Below are 26,272 nucleotides of genomic sequence, written 5' to 3'. Positions count from 1 at the left end.
GAGGATACAAAGAAAAGCCAAAAAGAAATTCCCTGCTCTCATCAGCTAACAGAGCTAGAGAAACTGAGGTGCTTATTATCACTCTTTTTCCTTTGGGCTGGGCCTATGATTTCACTGGAGGTGAGGGAACTCCTTGTACTCGAGCAGATCAGCAATTGTAGAGTACCTTGGAATCTCAGAGATCTCAGGGCACTGGGAAGTCAAGTGGCTTTTAGCTGATCAGTCACACATGATCATAATTAATACATATTATTCAGACAATGCAGTTTTAAAATCTGCTCTGTTCTTTTCTTGAGCCTGTTATTTATCAGTGTCATTGTGACAACATTCTAGATATTTAATTTCTCTGTTGCAAGAGTAATAAGTATTCAAAGAGAGCAGAACTGGAAAGGGCAGAGGTGGATGAATCAATTGGACACCTTGCAGATTTTTCCTTCCAAAAGCCTGCATTATAAATAGGCACTTCTAAGTAGCCATTTTCAAGGAATAAAATATAGTACCATTTTTCCTTTTTAAAATTAAGTTTTAAATTTGCTCAGTCTTTTTTATTTTAATGAGAACTTTATTAGTCACATATGAGGATTGAAGACCTTATGGGGAACCTGAGACCAGTAGCACTGACATCCAAACCCTATAGGGCAAGAAGGATTAAGCATGAGGATTAAGGGGTTGGAAGAGAACATAACTCAGGGAAGGAAGAGTCTGTTATTGCCTGAGTTCACTGGTGGCTTTCTCTTCACACACACATATCCCCTCACCTCCAAATCCCTAGGACAAACAAACCAGACTAGTGAGGGCCACAAGAAGACCCTCACCTACGTCTTTATCTGAAAGACCTCCCCAAAGCAGAGACCCAGGGCTTGGGGCATGTGGGGACGACAGAGAAGATTGCCCTCAAAGGATTACATCTATCACTAGAAGAGACTAAACGGGTAGATGTTGTAGACATTTATGCTAAATGTTTGGCAACATAATTAAATTAACCCTTTCTAATCCATAGTTCAACCCTTCATCCAAGTGGCTGAGCATTTTTAAAAACGAGTTATGTCCACTTTCACCGCAACATACATCTTTCCTATTTAGAAGCCGGGCAATGAATATGAGGGAGATGTCCACAGTTTTAGATCATTGAGAAGAACAAAAATTGGTGAAAATACTTAGCTCACCAAATGTGACAAACTATAGTAATTCTGTGCTAAGGCTTGAAATCTTTTCCTTTGTTTTGTCTGGCAATTAGTTTTTTTTTTACCTTCACCTTGATCTGAACTTTCTCCACTCTGTCTTTTCTCATAGATATAAACAATTCTCTCCAGCTGAGTAACTTACCTGGGCCTTTTCTTGGATTCTACTTTATCATTTAACAATTTACCTATCTAATTTTGCCTCTGGACCTTCAAAGTTGAACACAACTTGTTCTAGTTGGCCTAGTACTTGTCCCATGGCTCTGCTTATTCCCGCCAGGCATCAGTTTATATCATGAAGGTCTCAGAGGAGCATAGATTTAGAACTGGAAGGGATTTCTAAAGACATCAACTCTAGCCTCCTCATTTGAGAGATGAGGAAATGAGGTCCAAATTAGTACTAACCCAAGGTCATACAGGTAGAGTTGTTTCCCTATTAAAATGTAAGATCCATGAGGGCTGAGACTATGTTGTTTTTAGTATTCATATTCCTAGTTTTTAGCATAGTGTCTGGCACAAAGTAAGCACTTGATAAATGCCTGCCTGCCATCTTTTCTTCTTTCCATCCTCTTTCCTTCTCTCTCTCACTGCCTTCCACCTTCTTTCCTCCCTCCATCCCTCTCTTCTTTCCTTCCATTTTCCAAATGAATATTATACTATATAGCCAGCTGTTGCACCACATTGCTAACCTCTTTCCCTAACCTTGCATCTCATGGTCTGGGGTACATGACAAATAGTACTATTCACAGTTCTGGAGATGATTTTTGTATTTAGCTAAACATTTAATTTTCATATTGTATTTGTTGTTGCTGTTGCTAAAAAATAAAAAAACAAAAGTAATAAATGAAAATCACTTTGTATTTATACCCTTTAGAATAGGGGAAGTTTCTGATAGGCAGGAATTATTATCATTTTTATCTCTATACTACTTGTACCTACCATGGTAGTTGGTACACAGGTGGTACTTAATAAGTGCCTATTGTATGGAATCTGACATATTTCCATGCACTGCATCCATAATTCCAGAAATGAAAGGGGAGAGATAAAGTAGACATCATTTCTTCATGGACCAAACAGAAACCAAGTTTTACCTGAACATGATGGGCAGCATTGCCCTGGCCGGATAGTAGGGTTATTGCAGGTGGGTACGGGGCAGGTGATCAAGGCACACATTTCACGTCCATTATGACAGTAACATTCCCGGCATCCATCATGCCAGCTTTCCTCATTTTTATGATGTCGGCCATCCATAGACAGGCAAGTGCCTGTTTGCACAGGGGGCCCAATGGATGCTGAAGGAGTAGCCTCTGTAGAAGATAGTGAGAAAGCAGTCAGGTAATAAAGCAGTTCTGCTGGAGGAAGAAACAGACTTCATAATATATCAATTTAACATCAATGGCTTATTCTTTTTTTTTTTTTAGGGAAGACCTAGTAACAAAAACTGTGGATCAATTTCTACCACTCTCCTTTGAAGGGAAGGCGGGCAGAGCTGAGAGGTGGAGGAGACATTTCAAGTCCCCATAGGGATTCCCAGTTTCCATGACAAAACAAGAAAGGTGGTGAGTGTAGGTCCATGTATGTTTGGGTATATAAACACAGAAAAATTCAGCTATGGAAGGTCATTTATTCTTCTGCAATATATTAGCAGTGCTGTAGTGTATTAATTTTCTTATAATAAAAGATTGAGCCTTCTCTTTTCCTCTCCTGCTCAAAAATCAAATACACTTATTTCCATAGACAGCTAAAATTCAGGGAGCTTAAAACCCTTTTTAAAAAAGGAGCCAATTTGGTGAATTATCTGGTCACTTAAAATGCTTACTTCATTTACAGTAGAGGTTTTAAGCTTGGGGTCACTGAGCTTGATATTTTACTATTTTTATAAGTGAATTTCATTATGATAGGTTTCTTTTGTAATCTTACACATTGTGTTTTTGGAATGTAAACATATTTTTCCCAATAAGGGATTCATAGGCTTTACCAAAACACAAAGGCATCCATACATTAAAAACTTAAGAACTACTGATTTTTAGATAGAAAAAAGTTTCAGGAGAGGAGCTTGAGGACAAGGGAATATCAGATAGCAAATACTTTTTATTTTCTGCATGAGTGTATTTAATTTACTTCTTTAGTAAAAGACTACTTCAACTATAAGTTTACTTTTATGGGAAAGTCTAATGATTTTCCAAATGCACCATCAAAGAACTTCCAAAGGAACATCCTGACACTTATCAACCACAGCAGAGTTGACTGATATCCCATTCTGATACTTCATTGTCAATATGAATAACTCAACTTTGATATTTACTGCTCTGCCTGGGTTCAACTCCATGGAACAAGATACCCCCATGCCGGGTAACCCCTGATGTTCTATCCCTCCTGCCCCTTGCTTCCCTGCCTCTTTGTTGTCTCCCTTCTTTAGATTACCATCCTTGCTCCTTGAACGCAGTGAACCTTTCTTTTTATTAATGGTATTCCTAGTGCTTATTATAGTATCTAGCACATAGTAGGGGCTTATTAAATGTTTATTAGAAATATTAGCAGTTGGAAAGATGAAGGTGACACAGGGTTCCTATATGTTATTTGAGAGGGACTCAAGATCTGGCAGGTCCTATTGAACTGGAAAGATTTTCAGTAATGGCTTAAGGACGAATTGTGTTCCTATAGTGTAAAGACCGCATCAATAAATTAAGAGAAGTTAACCACTAGAGGCTGGTCAGCAACTGATGAATATTCACTTTTGGCCAAAGCAACTCCAGGAAGCATCTACTAAGGTGCAGAGGGATTTATATTTGTATTAATGAAGAAAAGCCCCATGTTTCACCATGTTGATGAAAACAAAGATCTTCTGGTAAGTAGAAATGGAGACACAGGGGATCTAAGCTTGCAGTGGCCCGGTACCAGTGACCCACTGAGTCAGTACAAGGAGCGGCATAACAGAATTTATTAAGAATCTATTATTTATTAAGAATTTATTAAGGAACCATAAAAATGGTGTGGCTATATATAAAGAATGAGAGTTAAACAAATGGACAATTCAAGTGGCATAATGGTAAGCCCAAGGTACTGAAGAAAACAAAAACAAAAACAAAGGGAAAGAGCTGGTAAGGATGACATGAAGGATTTATGGGACAGCAAGAAGTGGACATAATGAGAAGAAATGTTAAGTGTTGTAATCTCTGCTAGGAAGAGGAGCAACCAAACTGATGAAAATACAGATATGTGAAAATATCCAAGTTAAGTTGGTCCCTGATTAAACAGACTATATTTGGTGATGAAGATAAAGTTTTTGAGTAGAGTTGAAAGTGAGAATCTATGAAAGTGACTACTTTGGCAACTGTGCTTGTTAATTAAGTACTATTTTAAATCCCTTCCTCAGAAGGAAGATAGACATTACGAAGACAGAAATAAAGAATACTTAAGGGTTTTTCTTCAAGAAAGAGTGTTAAACTTTAGTGGAAGAAATATTCACTTAACATTTCTCATTAGTCATATAACACATTCTCCCTTTTGTTTTTCTTTTGAAAAAAAGGAAAGAGAATCTTTGGTTGCTTTGAAAACAAGAGGAATCTGTTCACACTTACCTCGGCACTTGCAGATAAGACAACCATGACTGTCCACCTGGAAACCCACTGGGCAAATTTTACTGCATGGGTGCTCAGAGCATTTCTTACAGCGGCAGATGTCACAGCCATGCTTATTCTTCCTAGATAATTGAAATTTTGTCAAAAGGTCAAAAAACTACCTAAAACACTTCAAATGATTATCAAATGTTCAAATCAGAGGTCAAAGAAGTGATGTTACTATGTCAGTTGTTACTAATATCAGAACAAGCGTTCTGAAGGCAAAGGTAATTATAACTTTATTTCCATGATTTTACATTCTACAAATAAGGCAAATCTTGACTATGTTTCTGGGATAATCTTTTTTTGTTAGGAAAACTGTATCCACAATTTAAAACTAATGAGTAAACTATTGTGTAAACAGGATCGATAATTAAGGACCTTCTTCATTGCTACTTCTAAGAACAGCAGAAGCGAAGAGCTTGTTATTGTTGTAGTAATTAAAATGCCTCACGTGTTTCACCTAGCCTAAGACTATGAAATTCAAGGCATTAATGAACATTTTAATATCAGCAACAAAACCTTTCATGAATATTAGTAGAAAATGAAAATATTAAATATGATAATAGCTCACATTCATAAAGCATTTTATGACCATTTACCAAGCCCTGTTTTAACAACTAGTCTATGAGGTAATTAGTGCAATTATGATTATTTCCAGTTTAGAAATGAAACTAAGGAAAGCAAGTATATGCCTAAGCTAGTAAATGATGGCTGGGACTTGAACCCAGGTCCTCCTGATTCTAAGGTCCAGTGCTTTTTCTACTATTCTATGATTTCTCTGGAAATGCATTTTCTGAGGCAGCATCCAGGTACATGTTTAATAATACAGAGGGCATGCTGAATATTTCAACTTGAGTTATGACTTAAGCTTTTTCCTTTAATTATCAGATTTCCCCTATGAAGCAAGAATTCATGGCAGGGCAGTCAGGAAAGAATATTATTTTTTATTTGATTATTCAGGTCTTCCTGATTGCAGATGTAGCACTCTATCAATTGTACAATCTAGTTTATCTAAAAGACTAGATTAGAATACGTAAATTAGAGCATTCTGAGTGGTTACAATTATATATTTAGGGGGAAAATCTAAGATTACTAATGTAGAAATCCCTATTTCCTCTAACATGAAAAAGGTGAATGGCATTATATAAGTTCCTGAAGAATTGCTTGGAACTCCTTTTGCTTTGTATTATATTGATAGAAGGACATCTGGTATATTCTGCATGTAAATATCATCAGTCACAGACTTCACTGTGGTTGGATCAGGACAGAAATGAACATGGAAAAGTTCCTTTATATCATCATGCCAGATGATGTAGCTGGACCTGGGTCAAGAAAATCTATGTCTAAGTTCTATCTCTGATACTAACTGTATAATCATGGAGACGTCACTTAGCTTCTTTGAGAATTAGTTTCCTCACCTGGAAAATACAGATAATTGTAAGAGTGGCACGTAATTCACAGGGTGTTGAGGGGTTAATGAGATAACCTTTGTAAAATGCCTTATAAAACTTAGAGTGCTATATAAACATCATATGTGATTATGATAGCAGCCACAATAAAGAATGCTTAAATCCAAATATTTCTCTTCCCTTTCTCCTCTTAGTCAAATTGTTGTTAGAAGAATATAGCTTGTGGAAAATGTACTACTCCTCTTTCTATACTCAGAGATGAATTCTTCTAAGGGAACTTGGAAGTGAAACTAGAAGGTTGACTTGGCATTGAAAATGGGTTAAAAATGAATTATCTGAGTTTGTTTTCATTGGCCAATCCTGAGGGCCTTCAAGACAATGAGTTCTTTGTTCCTGTATCCCAGGAGTATTGACTGAATGTTTGCTGTCCTGGGAACCCTACGGATATTGACATGGGGGCATTTATGGCTGACCTCATCTTTAGCCCCAAGATCTAAGTTCTAGCCAGACCTTTCCTCTAGAAGGATGTGCACATGAAGTATACACCTAATTCTATACCATACAGAGCAATACGGGATAGTCTCTTCATATGACTGACTACAATAAGGGACATAAAACCTACAGAGTGTTTCTTCTGGAAAATCTCTTATTGAAGGGGCAGCTAAGTAGCACAGTAGATAGAGTGCTAGACCTGGAGTCAGAAGGACCTGGGTTCAAATGTGGCCCAAGAGACTTCCTAGCTGTGTCACTTATTACTTACTACTGCCCTTGCCACTCTTCTGTCTTAGAATTGACACTAAGATAGAAGGTTAGTTTTGGTTGTTTTTTTTTTTAGACCTCTTATTGAGATGTGCATTTGATTTGGAGGCCTCCTTGTTCTCCAAAGGGATATGATGACTCTGCTGCAGTAGCTGGCTCCTGCGAGCTATTAATGAAGCAGCATTACCAGCTCCATCTTGCCCAATGGCTGTGTTGTTACTGTTATTTTTTACTAAAATTTGTGCTTTCTTCTGTGTATAGAGTTTTGGGTAAGAAACGTCTACCAACACAGATCAGTATCTTTTTGGTAACATAAAGTCTTAGAGAGTATCTTAGGTTTCTGAAAAGTTAGTAACTTGATTAAGATGATACTGCAGGGATGTGGCAGAGGCAGGGATTGAACTCGGGCCCTTTTGATTCCAAAGCTGGCTTTCTACCCATTATACCACTCAGCAGCTTGAATAAGCTTTCTGTGATAAACTCTTTAAAGCTGAAATGTATGAAATGCTCTTTCATCTACACACATATTTTCTTTTGAGCACCTACTTTCTTTCCTTCCTTCCTTCCTTCCTCCCTTCCTTCTTTCCTTCTCCTTCCCTCCGTCCTTTCCTTCTCTCACTCCCTTCCTTCCTTTCTCCTTCTATGCTTCCTTCCTCCTTCCCCCCCTTTCTTCCTTCCTATTGGGTCTCTCTATCTAGCCCAGGGTAGAAGTACAGCAGCCATTCATAGGCCCAATCCCAAAATAAGATTGGCATGAAACCTGTTCTATTTCTGATATGGGTCATTTTACTCCTCCTTAGGCAACCTGGTGGCTTCTGCTCCCAAGAGCTCAACATATTGGTGCCAGACTTAATGCAGACACCCAACTGGCTTAGTCCACTGAAGCTAAGAACTCCTGAGCTCTGGTGATACACCAGCCTTGGCCTCTCTAGCATGAAGGATTACAGGCACACATCACCACACTGGTTTCTAACGAGGGTGCCTAAAAATGTAATTTATCAAACTGAAATTATAATAAAAGAATATTAGAGTTGGAAGGCACCTCAGATATCAGCTAATCTGATTCCCTCATTCAACATATAAGGATATAAAGGTTTGGAGAAAGGAAGGGATTTACCCAAAGTATTACTGTTAGCTATTTAGTGGCAGAATTAGAATATGAACACAAGTTTTTACTTAATCTTTTCCCCCATTATACTGGACTGTTTTTCATATCTATGAGTTTCTTCAGTGTGGGGGAAATCACTGATGGAATAGCTCCTTCCACTAAAGGGAGATAATAATCTGTCTAGGATTTAACATTTAAGTTCTGGGGAGTTGTTTGAAGAGCACAGAAGTTAAATGACTTGCTCAGGACCACAATGTATCAGAGGCAAATTGGAACCCAGATCTTCCCGACTCCAAGTCCCATACTCTTACCATCATGTCACATAATAAAAAAGAAAGAACACTGTATTGAAAGGTAGGAAAACTTAGGTTTGAATCCTGCCTTGGGTACTCAATAGTGGAGTGACCCTAGTCTAGTCCCTTAAATTCTAGGGGCTTTTTTAGTTTCTTCATCTGTAAAATAAGGGAGTTGGACTCCATGTACTGTCCATTTATAATATATACTAAGACACTCAAAGTTATAAAGTAGCATAAAATGAAAGTTATGATAATCATTATTCTATATTGAACTAAAATGAATTTTTCATTTTTCATAAATAATAATTCTTAGAGGTAGATTAGAGAAGATAGCTGGAGATTGGAAAGGTAGTAAAAGATGAGGGAAAGAGGCCCTTGAATTTACTATCAACTTTGAGGTAAAAACATAAATATAAAAGATAATTAGAATGATTGAGAAAGATAGGAGAACATAAAACAGCAAAGCAAATAATATTACAGTAAAAAATATAAAGGACCTAAAAATACTACCTTAATGCAAATTCATTGTTAGCTAGTGGGATCATTAATGACTTTTTTCCCCTCTAAAGATCTAGAATCTCATGGTATGCAACTCAATATGAAGTAAATGCTTGTTTGCCAGGAAAATAAATTATGATTTCCTCAACCAGAACCAAGAACCTCTAAGTAACAGGGTCAGGAAAGATATCACTCAGTTCTTTAAATGACTGTTAAACCTTCTTAGGGAAAGATTAAATTACCATCATATGGATGATGAAGATGATAAAAACCTGTGAGAATCCTAACTAGAACTAGAATCTCAAAGTAGGTTCTTAACTGAACTTTCTGAGCTTTCTGAATGGAACTGTCATAAGGAAATTGTCTCTGACTTTATGAATGGAGGTTTGTGAGAAGTCGCTAAAGTGCTCCAGAGAGCTATGAATTTGGTACCAGAGAGTTCAAGTTTTAGTTCTGCCAGTGACTGCCCTTATGATGACAGCATTATTACTTTACCTTTCTAGGCTCTGATTTCCTCATCTGTAAAATATGGTGGATCAATGAGATCACTTCCCACTGTAAAACCTATGATACATATTTGTTATAAAGGAGCCTTAAGCTATAATCCCATGGCACAGAGTCTAAAAGTTATTAAAAAGACTCAGGAATGATGTCCAGAAAAGAAACAAAATAAAGAAAACTTAGCTACTGCTGTTAGAGGAACTATTGGGGAATTATAATCTTAAATTAAAAAAATTAAATAGTATAAAAAAAGAACAAAATGAGGATATGCTTTTTTTTCTACTTACAACATTAGTTTTCCTCATAGCTACACAAGAGATAATTAAGGTCAATAGAATTTGAACGTTTGACAGATTTATAGGTAATAATAACCAGGTTTTCTGAATTGAAATACGTACAGGTATCCAAATGGACAATACTTGTCACATATTACAGGCTTGCATTTCTTGGGCCGAGGGCGGCATTGGCATATCTCACAGTTCTGGGCATCAGTTTGGAAACCAAAAGGACAATCCAAGGTGCAACCTTGTAAGAGGCTGGTGCACATCTCCTCCCCTGTGAAGAATATATGAAGAGCATAATTTTCTAAAGATGATAATGATAGATACAAGAACAAACTGAAATGTCTACCAAATACCTTCTAAAATTCTAAGAATTAAAATTTCCATGAGTTGAGATGTTTGATTCTATGCATTTTTAAATATCTTAGTACAGGTATTAGAATTATACGGAAAGGGTTGGAAAGACTCCAGGTCATGCCATTTTATGCATAGGTGATGCACTATTGTAGTATTTATTTATAAGGCAAAGTCCAGTTTTTAATCTGAGGCAAACTTTTTTTTTTAGACGATAGCTTCCTCAAACCCTTCCAGAACTCTGCTTGAAGTACACTTGGATCTGGTACTCAGCAAGTAGGCTGGCAAATGTTACTTAAGATACTAGTGAAATGGAATGTTTTTTTCTATACCAATTTTCTTTCTTTGTAAATAAAAGAAAACCCCTTTTTATTCATTAAAAACAAAACAAAACAAAACTTGGCCATTGTGGGATCTTAAGAATTATTTGTTTGTAATTCAGTCAGATTAGAGCAATGATTTTAAGCTATCATCAACGTTCTTGGTGAGAGTATAGGAAATAGAAGAAATATCACAGGACTAGATATGGGCAAATGCTCTTATCTTCCAATAAAAAACAAAGGAAAGAGAATTGAGTCTGTAAATTCTATGCTAATGAACATGACTTCAATTCCTGGCAAAACTCTAGAAAGTGACATTGAAGGACTACTTAGTGAATGGTTAGAAAAGGAAGTTTACCTTCAAAGAGTGAGCATGGCTTCAAGAAGAGGTCATTCGGTATTAACCTCACTTCCTTTTAAAAGACTTGATAAGCCAGTTTACATGGATTTCAATGATAATACAAATCAGTGGATTCAGAATTGACTGCAAAGCTGAACCAAATAAATGGCCCTCAATGACAATGTCAACTTAAAGCTGAGGGATTTGTGCTGGGCTTTGTGCCATCAATTATTTTTAATCAATCACTAGGATAAAAGAATAGGTGTCATGCTTAACAAATATGCGGATGAGGCAAAGCTGAAGGGGATATCTAATAATGATAGTCAGGATTAAAAAAAGATAGTGACATGCTAGAACACTAACCTGAATCTAACAAGATGAAACTGATATGAATCGGGCAGCTAAATGCCACAGTGTGAGAGAGTGATAGGCCTAGAGTTGGGAGGACCTGGGTTCAAATCTAGTCTCTGACAGTTCCTAGCTATGGTAAGTTATTTAACCCTATTTGCCTAGCCCTTACCCTTCTGTCTCAGGGCTATTCCTAAAACAAAAGGTTTTCTTTTTAAAGGAAGACATGTATGTGGATCAATATGTCTAGCCCTTGGGTTAAAATAATCAATTTCAGAAGTATAAATTTGAGGAGATGGGGATTGCATATACAGCATGGTGTTCTGGACTCCTTCTGTTTATTTGGTAAATATTTACATGTATAGTTGTTGTCTTTCCTGAGAGAGTGTTCCTTTGAGGGCAATGACTCATTTCATTTTTGTCTTTAGTCAATTCTTAATAAATAGTGGTGATTGATTGCTTTATTCTGGACAATACATTTCAGAAAATAAATTGATAAGCTAGATGGTAATAAAGGGCCCAAGATCATGCCAAAAGAAGACTAACGTAAGGAATTAAGGATGTTTTAACATGGAGAAGAGATTTTTCAAGGAAATGATAATTTATGTTTTAATATCTGATGGGCTATTACTTGGGTTAGAACCCCCCCCCCCAACTTTATTCTATCTCAAGAAGGCAGAACTAAGAACAACTGGTAAAAGCTGGAAAAGGGCACTTTCTACTTAAAATTAACAACATTTAGAACTAATGAAAAAAATGCAATAGAGAGAGTGGGTTCTCCCTCCCTAGAAGTCTTCAAGTGGAAACAGGATGATTTTTTTTGAAACACAGAGTTCTTTTTCAGCTATGGACTGTGCAGCATGGAATTGACTATTGATTGACCAATGATTTAATCATCTATTTTTAAAAATTACCTTCTTTATAAGAAAAATTGATTTGGAGATTTCTGACATAACCTTTACTATTATTGGTACTATCTGCCATGACATTTAGTGATTACCTTCAACTTACACATATTATTTGTTTATATGCTCCTTGTCTTATGTTCTCAAAAAAAGTATTGCTGATCAAAAAGTCACCTCTACCTAAAGCCAAGATATTCATGTAAAACATAAAAAAGTAATGGTTTTCAGGGAGGAGGTTGCTGTAGTCACCATGAAAGATGAGTTTTCATTAAATTGGAATGCTGTTTATAGTAAAACAAAAATGGAATAAGACTGTTTGAGGAGCCTATTAATGTTACTGGCCATACAAAATGTGTTTACAATAGTCTTACTAGCTTAAAAATTACTTTTTAATCTTCATCCAAAGGAGCCAAAATGAATGGTCATTTTTTGATAAAGGTTTTAGATGCTATATTTTATTAATATAAATTTTTAGTGTTTTAATAGTGAATTTCCCTTCACCAAGAAAAATAAAATGAAGGATAGTTGATATATATGCATATATATCATAATAGTCTAATTTCTTTTTCCCCCCAGCAAAATTCTTTTGCCACATATATTTAGAATAACCACAGGTCCATTTAATTTCTGTGCAGCAACTGATTGCTAGTTTGCATATCTGAATGTAAAATTTCAGACAGCTCATTTAAAATTTTATAATTATAAAATCTGAAAGGTCATTGTTCTTCCACTCTTCCTTGTGGGAATGATAAAGAATGCACTACTTCAAGACATAAACTCTCTTTCCAGTTCAGATTAAGATGATTTAAATAAGAGTAAACAAGGGAAAGATGTGAATTAATGTAGATACTTTACTAAATCAGGATCCAACTGAATTAGCTTACAAGGAATATGAACTGAAAACACTTTGAGGCCTTTTGGGAGATCAGGACAGATCATCAACGTAAAGGTAAAATCAGAATTTCTAGGAATCAAAATATATACATAATACATAATACATAATACATAAAACAACTCCCTATCTTGATCAGGCCTAATACTTAATATCTCTGGTCCAAAAGAGAAATAAGAATAATATATATAAGTGATAATAATAATAATTTATTGGAAGAGAAGTGGTTCAGGGGTCAGAGTGCTGGATCTGGAGTCAGAAAATCTGACTTCAAATCTATCTTTGGATACTCCACAGCTGTGTGATCTCTGTCTCAATTTCTCCATATGAAAAATGGAAACTAGCACCTATGTTCCAGGATTATTGTAAGGATGAGACATATTTGCAAAGTGCTTTACAAAATAGAAAGCATTATAAAAAAGCTAAATAGTATGGTGCGTTTTGTTGGGGATAGCTATCCTTTTGGAGAAAACATGACCAATTGTCAGTTAGGCTTAGCCTCATTGACCAAGGCTAATTAATTAGTGGCTTATAGAGTTGTGAGAAAAATACTTTGTCATCTACAAAATGTTATATAGTTTTAAATGTAACCACAAAAAGGTAAAAAAGAGTGATTTTAGTGTAAAAAGGAAGTTAAATTTGAGGAAATATAATTGTCCGGTTGAGTGAGTGGTTTGCCTTTAACCTCTCCTGACATGGTTTACTTGACCTACTCTCCATGACTTGGATCTTCTTAGTTTTATCCAATCATCCAGCATTAACACTATGCAAGAATCTCTAGTTGAATAAAAAACTCAACTTTTATCTCACAGAGAAAATTCTCTTGATTGCCCACATAACAGACAAGAAAGTAGTCCATATTTCAAGAATCAGATATGGAGTTTCATTCAAACATAAGCCAAAAAACTTAGCAAATGACAAAGGAGGATGAAAAAAAAAGTCAGTGTATCTTAAAACAGATCAAAGAAGACTAGGGGAGGAGCATATCAAAGTCTGGAAAGCTTAAGACTACCTCAGGAGAAATCTGTTTTAAGGAAGATTCATAACATTTCGGAATAATTACATCAGTGGTCTCTTAGAGTAGCCTTCCATTTTACTGAGAGCACTGTAAGAAAGGGAAAAGGCACGAAAGATCTGAAAATATCATGTGTTCAAAAGAGACTGTCAGTTTGCTGTCTTCTATAGATAAGAGACATTAGTTTTCTTTAAATGTGTCTTCATTTATTTCTTGGCTTTCTGTGATTCCATTTAAGGAAGGTTCTAATGAAATAACATGGAGCAGATGTCATCGGGGTACCAACCAGTATTTGGGAAGAGGGTGGGAAGGGGTCAAGAATTATAGCAGGTTAGAAGCAAAATGATCCATGTGGGTGGCATTGTTTAGTTATTTGAGTGTCCCCCAGTTTTAGAAGTTATGATGATTCTGAGCTTTTTTCGTTCATCTTTCATTTTAACAAGTCTCAGGTAACTCCTACATCAGTGCATCGTTCTGCCAAGATGCACCCCCTTATTTTTTTAAAGAAGGTCATTTCAGATGCTAGCAGTAACAGATGTTCTCACTGAGAAAGGCAGCATAACTTCAATTTAACTTTTCACGTTCTATTTTTCAATGATTTCAGTTCTATTATGGATCTCCTAGATACAGCTAAATAGTATAGTAAATAGAGCTCTTTTACATAGAGTCAGGAAGACATGAGTTCAAATCCTATTGCAGACAATTACTAGTGTGACTCTGGGCAAGGGACTGAAACCCCACCAGCCTCAGTTTCATCATCTTTAAAATGGAGGAGTTGGACTCTGGCTTCCAAGGTCTCTCCCAACTTTAACTCTATCACTATGAAATATGTTCTTAAACATGTTATCATTGTTTCTCTTCTGTATTGAATTCTCTGGTTCTGAGAAAGCCAGCATTGCATTCAAATTCTCTGAAATTGTTGTAAAAGAATGTTATTTGTTAAAGGTAAAAAACAGACAAATAAACAGGACTGCAAGTATGTTCGGACAAAAGCAGAATGTACTTTTTCTGCATATTTTTAAAGTACGTGTTTCTACAAGGTTAGATTTCAACTGGTTCTTGTCATCATGTGACAGAAGTACACAGAGGTGCTTCTCTTTAATTATGCTACTGAGCTATTTACCTTCCTCTGTTAGGGTGAATGGTATTCACCCATTTCCTCTTGTCAATGCTAAGTGTGGGGCTAGGGGTGATTTAAAAAAAATAAATTTGTGGAAATGACTAGTCTCTGACTATTTCTCAGAATTGAGAGGGCCTGAGATTCACAGTTAATCTAGGTAGTTGTACCTAGAATGCATTTTTGAACACGCCCCTGGTTTAATGCACCATCAGGAACATTTCCATCGAAGGGAAAAGCATGAATAATGGCAAAATATTGTTCCTGGAATTAGTCCAAATGTCTAGTGACAGCTCAATCTCTTCTAGAGACAGAGATGCTTACTCTCTTATAGTGTGCCTGCATTTCTTACCATGTTGTGAAATCATTGTGGAGAGTGATAACTCTCCATACAATGCAGTGCATAAATGTTCACGTGATTTGAAAAATATGCGGAAACTTTTTCAGTCAAAAAAAGAAAGGAGAATCAAATCAGAGCTGGTATGCAATTATATTGATTCTAAGAGTTCAACAATACCCTGTGTGGTGGGGCATGACTTTGAATTAATATTTACTATTTTTAAAATCATGAGTGACATGGGAACTCAAAATCTCATGCTATCTATCATGTATTCAAAGATTAGTCTAATCTCTAAAGTCTTTCTTTAATTACAAAAGGATCTGGGCTATTGATGGTACAGCTATGGTAAGTGGAAGCTTAAATGGTAAACTTTATAACAATAATGAAAAACTCATTTTTATGTAACCAAGTAGAATACAAAGGTTTGCAATGGGGGCTTCTCTTTAATTATGCTACTGAGCTATTTATCTTCCTCTATTAGAGTGAATGGTATTCACCCATTTCCTCTTAAATAAAATAAGAAAAGAAAGAAAGGAAGGAAGGAAGGAAGGAAGGAAGGAAGGAAGGAAGGAAGGAAGGAAGGAAGGAAGGAAGAGAGGAAGGAAGGAAGGAAGGAAGAGAAGAAGGAAGGAAGGAAGAGAAGAAGGAAGGAAGGAAGAGAAGAAGGAAGGAAGGAAGATAAGAAGGAAGAAAGGAAGAGAAGAAGGAAGGAAGGAAAGAAGGAAGGGAGGGAGGAAGGAAGGAAGGAGAAAGGTTGGACTTGATGTTATAAAACAATTAGAGGCAAATAGGAGGTGATGGGTTTCCCCTCGAATGTCTTCAAGCAGTGGATGGATGACCATTTTCTGGATATGCTATAATTATGGAGTCTATTTTGGTTATGGGTTGTTTCAGTTAACTTTTAAAAGAGGCCTATTAACTCTAAAATTCTATGAAAGAAATCAGTTCTTTTCAATCATTTGAGCAGGAGGGAAGGAGAAAGAAGAACTTAGACACCAAGAGCTTACCTTCTAATATGGCAGTGGATGAAATAAAGATTCTGAGTTAGATCCCTAAGATGATAGGGCACAAAGTAATAGGAGGAAGATGAATAAGAGGGCAATTGAGAACTGCTTTTGCTGATGCTAGTGGGAACTCATAAAAGTTGTGGAAGAAAGGAAGAAGGAGTTTCTAGGGACTACAGAGCCTTTGCTTCCATCTGAATTGTCTTAAGAAGATTCTGAGGACCATTTGCAGGATAAGATACTGGAGCCTGAGATGCTTTCTCATGTTGACCTGCCAAATATTCAAACTCTACTACAGAGAGTGTAACTCCAAAGGGTTGGCCACGTTTAAATGCCAAATATATTTGTTTAAAAGACTCTTTTACAAAGAACTCACACAAGGCAAGTTCTCACGTGGAGGTAGAAGTGATACAATGTTACTTTAAAGTTCTCTCTGGAGAACTCTGGTATTGATTGTGAGAAATGAGAGACATTGGCACAGGACCACCAGCATGGTGTGCCCACCTCAAAGAAGACGCTGTGCTCTATGAACAAAGAAGACTTGAAGTAGTGCAAAAGGAACATGAGATGCACAAATTTATAGACATTTCCATCCCAAATGGTGGCTATTTGTGTCTGACCTGTGGAAGAGCTTACAAGCATTTATTAATCTAATTAAACTGTTAGTCACACTGCACACTGACCCCAAAATAGTGATACATTTTGAACCTCTTAGAAAATTAAGAACACCAGAACTCAGGCAGTAATTTTTCATTTGACTTATGTGTGTTTCCTAATATTGCTTGCTAAACTCTAGTGGTAACTCCTATGCCCACTGGGAAAGCATGGGGATGCATTATTCTCTTCTCCACTTCTGGATGACATAGCTAAGAAATCTCACTTTGTTTCCTCTGTCTCTGTTAATGTCTCTGTCTCTCTCCATCTTCATCCTGGCTCTTCCTCTTTCTTTCCTCTTTTCCTCTCCCTACCCTCTTCCTTTTGTTCAGTGTAAGGTGGTAGTAAAGAAATCCCAGTGGAATATGGCAAAAAAATTCCTAATTAGAAAGCTGAATATGACTTGTGACTAGACCTTGGGTGTCAAATGAAGTTACTTTATATGATAGACTGCTAATCCTTTCTAATGACACTTGGAGTAATGTCAGGCTTATCAAAATGAGACTAGATTTCAAGACTAGGGTCTAAAGCAAGGCTCTAAGGGACCCATGTCCCATGTATATTACCCAATTCAGAAAGATACTTTTCTTTTCTGGGTGGCATTTGAATGTCTCTGCCTTAAGCTAGAACTGTAAATTTCAGGCAACAGGACTAACTACGAGCACAGCATTCTTGTATTATCCCCAAACTGGCACACATGATGATGTCTTATGTATGTTCCAAGTACAAGAGACCCTCTGCTTTCACAGGGGATATAGTCTAGTGATCTCTGCCAACAAGGAAATCTGCAAATCTGCTATACTGTGCATAAATACAGACAAAGGGGGATTTGTTCAGACATAGTGTGCTTCTGAAAGCTGACAATCCCTCTTTCCAAAGCTAGCTCTTTTTAAAATTATCTTTCAATTTTTCTGATTATGTCAGGAGAAAGCCTGTTATTAGGTGGTAATCTCTCCTTTTGATACCTAGTAAGTTCCAAATAATATCTAATCAAGGAGGGACACTATTTAAAAAAACTGCCTTTTTTATTTCTTTGCATTGTGGTGTCTCCACCCAACTCACTGAATGAGGCAAGACTTCCTCTCTTCACCCTGTAATGGCATAGGCAATGGTCTAGCATTGCCATAAAACCAAAAGCAATGACAAGTTAATGGGCACAAGGAAAACATCTAAAAATGAAAAATGCAAAGCTGTAAATCATGAGGAATTCCTATATTTTTTCTGCACTATTTGGTTGCTTGTTTTATTTGTCACTATATGAAGGATTTATAATATTATGGTCTATACTAAACAAGCATCCCATATAAAGCAGAACCTTCTATAACAGTGCCAGTTTGCACCTGATAAACATTTACTGTTGGTGTTGATATATATGCATCTCTATATGTGGAACAAGTTAAATCAGCTAATCTGTCCCCCAAGGCATGGAAAGACCTTGGGTATCCATTGGCTGCTAGCCCTGTGAAGGTGATTACCATTTACTCTGCAAAACATTTTGAAAAATGTTGAGTTGAGCTCAGTGTAAAGAATTTGAACAAGAATTAAGAGAGATGAACAGAAGTATTACAAAAAGCATGTTCATATATGTGATAGACCAATAGCCAGAGCAAGGGCAGCAACAATGATTAGTTAAAAAATAGACACTAATATAGACTATAAAACTGACACAGAGAGAAGTATAGTAGGAATGGTGGACTTCAATGTTCTAAATGTCCCCTGAAATATCATTCTGTAAGAAGTAGAGAATCTGATAAACTCTTGCCTTGTTTTGTTGATAATTCTTTTCTATAGCAGAAGAAGTAAAAGCAGGAACTACTACTTTGAACTTCAATCCAATCAAGAGGTAAGAACTTACTGGTAATGTGAAAGTGAGGGAAGCAACATTATAACTAAATTTTAAGTTTAAGATCAGACAAATATAATACCACAGATACTCTAAAAGAAAACATGGATGAAGAGAAATGCAAAATGAAAAAATATATTTTCACAATACAACTAAATAATATCTACTTAGAAAAGGTAGAGAGAGATCTAGCTAAGAAAACCAATGATCCTTAATTACAAAAATACATGCAAAGTATGGGGAGTTATATACCTACCCATTGCTTGAACCTGTCCTTTGAATATTCTATAATACATGTTATAATTAAAAGTATTTAATCTAGTATATATTTAACAATTATATATCATCTATTATAATTATAATGTGATATAGTTATAAGGCACATAACAAGGAGTTATTTGTATATATGTTTTATCTCCACTAGTATATTGTCAATTCCTTAAAGCAGGGACTGTGGCTTATTTATCTTTGTACCCTACCTGGTGCTTGGAACACAGTATATTAAAATGAAAGATCAATAAATGTTTGTTGAATTGGACTGACTAATACAAAAGAGTAGCATGGAATTGTCAGAAAGCTGCCAATAAGAATAAAGACAAGAATAAGCTGACCTTCATGTAAAATGATGAAGAGGACTTCGTTTTTAAAAAAAGTTATGCCTGGAAATTGAAGTACACTGTTGTTATGTTTGTGATCCAGGGTGTAAAAAAATGGCAAAGAGACAGAACTGCTCAACTTCTGGGCTGCTTCCATCATCTCTCCATTAATGATATTCAAAGTTAGAAAAGCCAACCAAATATGGTTAACAAGTAACAATAGGGGGTGGAAAGAAGGTTATTTAGTCTTTTTAAAATAGCTTTAAATCTCCAGGACAAGTTGAATTGCATTCCAGAGTGTTGAAATAACTTAAAAGTGATCATTGAACCTATTTCCACAATCTTTGAGAAGTCATGTAGAAAGAGAAAATGTCAGAAGACCAACGAATCAAAGATATTTCCTTAAGATGAACAAAAGGGGAAAATGGTTGATTCTAGAAACTTATAGACCACTGATGTTGATAAAATATCCAAAAGGATTCAGCACTTTAAAAATACATCAGTGATTATCAGGGAACAAATCTGTTTTATTAAAAAAAGAATAGGCCAAAATAGGCCAATTTTCTCTTTGTATAGGGTAAACAGGTCAGAAAAATAATATGTAGTTTACCTTGATTTCATTAAGGAATATGAAAAAATCTATTTCTTATTTTATTTTTTAAAACTCTTACTTTTTTGTCTCAGTAACAATTCTAAGGCAGGACAAGGGCTAGGCAATGGAGGTTAAGTGACCTGCCTCAGGTCACACAGCGGATTTGAATGCAGGCATTCCCAACTCCAGGTCTGGAGCTCTATCCACTATGCTACCTAGCTGCTCCTAACAAAATCTTTTCTGATATTCTTGTGGATGAGATGGAAAAATGAAACTGGCTGTTTGATGATTCTGCGAGGTGGGTGCATAGGCAATGGAACAACTCTAACCCAGGCATGAGGAATGGATTAATGAAAATTTGGAGAGAAGTTTTCAGTGACACGTCACAGGGAATATCAAATAGCTCAGAAATGATGTGAATGAACCCAATTAAGGAATGTTTATCAGATTTTTCAGAGGATACATTTAAGGGGACTTGCTGAAATGACAATAAAATCAAGGTTTACAAAGATCTTAACATGCTGGAAGGATGTGCTAAAGTAAACAAGATTCCACTTAATAGAGATGAATGTAACATTATGCATTTATGTTACAAAAAATCCTCATTTTTTATATCTGGCTAAGGAAACCCTGCGTTTGGCAGAAGTTCATGTGAAAAATACTTAGGGGTTTTAGCTGACTACAAGTTCATTAAGAGACTAACAGTGTGATGCAGCTGCTAATAATTCGTATAATTCTAGACAGCCATAAAAATTGGGTTGGTAAATCTTATCAAGAAAGCTTAGGGTTCCCCTGTACTTTGTACTGCTCTGACTATATCTGAGCACTGCATTCAGTCCTGGATGCCGTGAAGAAGACCGGCAGATTAGCATCTATGTGAACGAGCGATCACAATGGCACACTTGGAACCATATACAATAAAGAACAATTGAGCTCTGTATAAATGCTGAGTCTGAAGAAGAGAAAACTTTGGTGATGGGGAGGAGTGTGAGTTATTTTTAAATGAGGAAAAAGCTGTTGTGTGAAAAAGTCAATTCCAATAGGGGGCGACTAGAAACAATCTGTGGAAATTAGGACAAATCAGATTTTGATTAAAGAAAAAGTTTAAAATAAAAAGAACTTTCAAAAGTGAAGTGAGGTGTCTAATGAGGTAGTGAGAACTATGTCACTGGGAGTATTCAAGAAAAGCCTAGGCAAATATATCTGAGAGAAATAATAGAGAAGAGTCATGCACAGGGTAAGATGTAGAAGATCATTCATTGTATGACTGATTCTTTTTTGGCTTTAAAAATCCTATGAATGGCCATTAATAGACTAACCAAGTACACTTTCTTTTAACAAGCCAGTGTATATTTATTCATGTAGATTAGGAAGACATTTTTCTATTTGGGCGTTGTCAAGGGAATGTCATGAACAACACTGAGGAAGAGATTAAGTCATGTAATATGCTTTGACAAAATCATATTAGGTTTGAGAAATACATAGTTTTCTGCATACTCACTGTTCTTGCACTGACAGATTCGGCAGCCATTGTGATCAAGTTTGAAACCGTAAATGCAATCCTTTTCTGTCAGAGTACAGTTAGATAAGGCCCCACAAGCAGGCGGATCAACTGTGATGTACGATGGTTCTAAGAATAAAAAATAAAAAAATAAATCCTTGAGACATAAAAGTGCCTGATACAATAACATTTAACTCTGAAATAGCATGCTAAGAAATATGACAAAGTGGCCTAAGGAAAATTCCAAACTTTCCTATCTAGGGTTTTCAGAAAGTTTATGTGAGCCTAGCAATGTGGTTTTTTGAAGAGAGGAGGAGCCTAGGCTAGAATGGGACTTAGACTTGAGTTAGTTTGTATTTTATTCCCCCCACCCCCACCCCCCAGAAACTTAGACTGTAGAAGTAATCACAAAAAGTGGGCAAGAAAGATCAAAATGTCATTTATCTGCTTCTTCTTCCTGCTGTTAGGTGAACTTTTGGGGGGGAATGGGGGGGACAAAGACTGAAGAGAAGATGATACCAGCTATCAATTATTCCATCATCCTCCATAGCAACTTCCCTGGAACTAAGATAACATTCTCTAATGTATTCAGTAGGGTATTTTTGAAGCTCCAATAATATATCCATCGGTCTTTTTTTTTTCTATAAATCACATTTCTATACACAATTAACATTATAATGGTTTATGGTACTCAGAGTTCAAGTGAGTGTGACGCTAGAGGTTTGGGGAAGAAGAGAAAAGACCCATTCTCACATTGGAAGGAAGCAGGAGAACTTCAGATGCTGTGAAAAGATTCATGGCAGGAATGTGACAAAAATTAAAGCTATGCCTTAAAAAAACATGCTAAGGGTTAAGTGGCTCCAGCTAGGTATAAAAATATCAATCAAAATATCTGATTTAGTTAAAAGACAAATTCCTCTCATCTGTTTTCTAAAGTGTCCTTAAGGAGACAAGGAGAAATAATATTAAAACATTTTATTTATACAATTTCCTTTCCCTCAAAAGGTGTCACAATACACTTTACATATGGCAAGTTATTCCTTATAACACATCTCTGAAGAAGCCAAGTACAGAATGTCTGTATGTACCTTTTTTTTTTTAAACAGAGAGGAAACATGAGGTTCAGAGAACATAAATGACATATCTAAATTTACACAGCAACTCAGTAGCTGGCTGAGAATAGAACAGACCAGTGGTTTCCTGACTCTCAAAGGAACACAGTAACCATTAGTCTATAATGTCTTCTCAAGTTCATCTGCTGTAACATGGAAAGGGTATCAAAATAAAATGTTAAGAAGTTCACCGAATTTTACCTTTTACTGTTGGAATAACTAGATTTGTGAGTATTTTTTATTCAGTTTTCTGATGTGGCAGTTACTAAGTCTTTTCAGGCGGTAATTTACCATGGAGAATTATAATAATGAATTCATCTGTGTTCTACTAGTAAAAATATTTGTAGAGTACACAATCTTTGCTTTTAATACAACATGCTTTTGAGCACCATCTCATATTTTTAGGTCAACTTTCCTGTGTTGTAATTTTACATGTCTCCTTGGACCAAAGTACAAGATAGGATAGCTGATGGATAGCTGGAAACCTCACAAAGACTTGATGGCCAGATTTAAACAGTTTTTAGCATATTTTAGATCAAACATAATGTCACTGTTCTCCTATGATGTCTTAAAATTCATCAAAACCAGCTAATATTTCCAACTTTGGATCATGTAGGGTTTTCGTTATCTCTTTATTAACTAATCAAAATGACAGAAATGCAATTTCTGAACACAACCCTCAGCCTCAAAACTACCACTATTGGGGAGCTACTTTTTGTTCAGAAAACAAGATTCTGAAAACAGCCTAATCCAGGGGTAAGGAGGGTTAACCATAGCATATCCCAATAAAGACAGAGTTCCAGATTCCACAGTGCTGAAAGCACAAACCAGGGATTCAGGACTCTGGCCCTTGGATACTGTAAGTAGACAGAATGCTGGATTTGGAGTCAGGAAGACCTTAATCAAATTCTCCTTTGGAAACTTCCCAGCTGCATGCCCTGAGCAAGTAACTTAACCTCCCTTAGCCTCAGTTTCCTCATCTGAAAAAGAGATAAAAATGGCACCCACCGCCCATAAAAATGAAATAATACAGAAAAGTCCCAGAAATTTGATTGAAGTTTTAAGTTCTAATAACTTATAATCATACTCAGGCTTCTATAACAGATCTGTACATATAAAGTATGTTGCAAACCTTAAAGAACCATAAGGAATGGTGACTAATATTGTCATGGTTACTATTACTTAAATTCCAATTCTGTAGTATAAACACTGATGGACAAGCATACCTCTTCCATATGTCAAACCAAACAAAAATATGGATATCATTTGATAGTTTTTTTTATAAGAAACTCATAGAACTTCCTAAAAAGTACACCATGAATACTATATACACAGGCAGCTATAAACTGGTGTGGAAAAAATATCCAGTGTGGAATTCATTGCTGTTTTTATAGAACCTGAAAAACAATTTGTACAGGGTGAATGAAGTTCCAATCATTCCCCTCCAGGTCAAAGTCATTTCCCTCTCAAAATATTCTTTGCCTTGAGCTCCTCTTCATATTCTGTCATCCTACTCATGTCATAGATATTTGTATGTTTTTCTTTCCCTGCTAGTAGACTGCAAGGTTGGCATTCTGCTGGTCTTTTTATCCCTACTCTACTGCATGCAATACATGCTTCATGAAGGCTTTTTAATTTGAATTGAACTATTTTTAGAGAATGACTAGAGGAAGCTTAGTTTGGAACCTATATACCTTACATACAAATATGAAATTGCTGCTGCTCTCTTGTCACTGTTGAATTCTATCCAGTTGTGCTGATGAATCAAGTCAATTAAATGCAATGAAGAGCATTTCCTATATAGCACCCAGCACTCAGGGTTCATTACACTTAATGAATAAATGAATTTTACAAGTGCTATCCTTACTACAAATATAATCCCCATGAGGTTTATTAACTCGGATGTAAAGCAGGTTAAACCATGGATGCCATGATTTAGAAGGGATGGGCAAAATCTATTTTGTTGAGTTAAAATCTTGCCCAAGATCATACTGGTAGTAAGAGGCAGAACTATGATTCAAACCCAGATCCTCTAACATCTGTATTTAGTGGCATGAACATCAAGCTCCACACTATTGGTATCTTTAGGACTTTTTTAATCACTGGGTCTTAGAGAACCATAGGAACCTTAAGATCATCTAGTCTAATTCCTTCCTTTCATGGGTGAGGAAGCCGGGGCCTAGAGAGTGCCATGCCTCAAGGTCAAATGGCTGGAAAAGGTTTTACTAAAACTCTAGCGTCTCCTGATTTTTTGTCTAGTACCTTCCTACAAAAAACACAGGGCAAATTCAGCAAATTATGTCATCTCTAGCAAGATTTAACTCTTAAATGACTAAATTGCTTTCTTACAAATTAAGTAGAGCATAGCTAGGAGGTAGAGAGAATGGGGCACTGGACTTGAATCTGGAAGACTCATCTTAACAAGTTCAAATCTGGCCTCAGATACTTACTAGCTTGACCTTGGGCAAGTCATTTTACTTTTGTTTGTCTTAGTACCTCATCTATAAAAAGAGCTGGAGAAGGAAATAGCGTACTACTATAGGAAGAAAAGAAAACCCCAAAACAGGGCCATGAAGCTTCAGACCTAACTTAAATGACTGAAAACAGAATTATAAGTAATGGCATTATTAATTCCTTTTAGCTATAAACACTTTTACATTATCCTTTTTGTAATATATGGCAAGAAAGAATTATAAGATTATAGATTTATAATGGGAAGTGGCATTAGAGGTGAATAGCCCAATTTCCATTTAACAAAGGAGTGACTAGTTCAAGGTTAGACAGTTAATAAGTAGCAGAAAGAGATATGGAATCCTTTTCACTGACAAAAAATCCAGCACCCTTTTCAAGGAACAACACTTTTTCTTTGTAGAACAATTCTTCTTCATCTATACTGGAAACGCAGATCCAACTACAAGTCAAGATATTCTTTTAGATGCAATGGCAAGTTTCCTACATGTTTGATGCGGTTATCATTGGAACAATTGTTCATTTATTCATCCATCCATCTATCCATGTATTCATTCAACAAACACATAACAGCATTTTAAATTGCAGTGATTCTCTAATAGCCACAATGTAGAGGCAGTCTTGGTTGTTGACTTCTAACATTCATCAGGAGTGGATTCAAATTTCTCTTTAATGTACTTAATGATCTTTGATCTGCCCCTTTTTGTACCTTATCCCTTCTGACAATTTTAGGCCACACTTATACCAGCTACATTTCAATAAAAACAAAATTACCATAGAAATACAAAATGATCCATTGACTATTGAGAAAGTTTAATCATACTGGCATAAAACAGAGTTAAGTCTGTGTTTGCTTTCAAGTCCAACTTTTAGCCTCAGAACTTGGCAATGCTGTTTACTATTCAGGAATAAGAATGCTTTTGAAAAAAAAAGGATTTTTAGGAAAAAAAGTACAGTGAAACTACTGGAAGCAGTATAAAATTCTAAGTAACAAAGATGAGACAACTCTTTGGTACTTTGTGTTTCCAATGATAATTTTTCAACTTTTGGATTTTTATAAACTAGCCTGAGGAGTGAGCCAGAGCCAGTGGAATGTCAAATGGAGTTCTTCAAAGACAGTTTTTGAAAAGTGTAGAGGTATTTCCAAGAACCAAGAGTCATAGCTGATCCTGTCATTCTGCAATACTATAAGCATTTGAGATTTTCTCAGCATA

General features: G+C 36.1%; 1 protein-coding gene across 4 annotated transcripts in view; it reads right to left on the bottom strand.

Moving 5' to 3' along the window:
• Positions 1-26,272, bottom strand: part of CRIM1 (cysteine rich transmembrane BMP regulator 1) — a 240,483-nt gene that overhangs the window by 41,192 nt on the left and 173,019 nt on the right. For all 4 annotated transcript variants that reach the window (XM_007476071.3, XM_007476073.3, XM_001371615.4 and 1 more), the window contains 4 exons: positions 21,478-21,606; positions 9,774-9,930; positions 4,763-4,884; positions 2,273-2,488 (listed from right to left, as the gene is read on the bottom strand). In XM_007476071.3, the coding sequence (XP_007476133.2) occupies positions 2,273-2,488; positions 4,763-4,884; positions 9,774-9,930; positions 21,478-21,606 (624 nt within the window). The remainder of the gene's footprint in view (positions 1-2,272; positions 2,489-4,762; positions 4,885-9,773; positions 9,931-21,477; positions 21,607-26,272) is intronic.

This window comes from Monodelphis domestica, chromosome 1 (assembly GCF_027887165.1).
Source record: "Monodelphis domestica isolate mMonDom1 chromosome 1, mMonDom1.pri, whole genome shotgun sequence".
In the NCBI taxonomy this organism is placed as follows: Eukaryota; Metazoa; Chordata; class Mammalia; order Didelphimorphia; family Didelphidae; genus Monodelphis; species Monodelphis domestica.
This window is presented reverse-complemented; position numbering and strand designations above follow the sequence as displayed.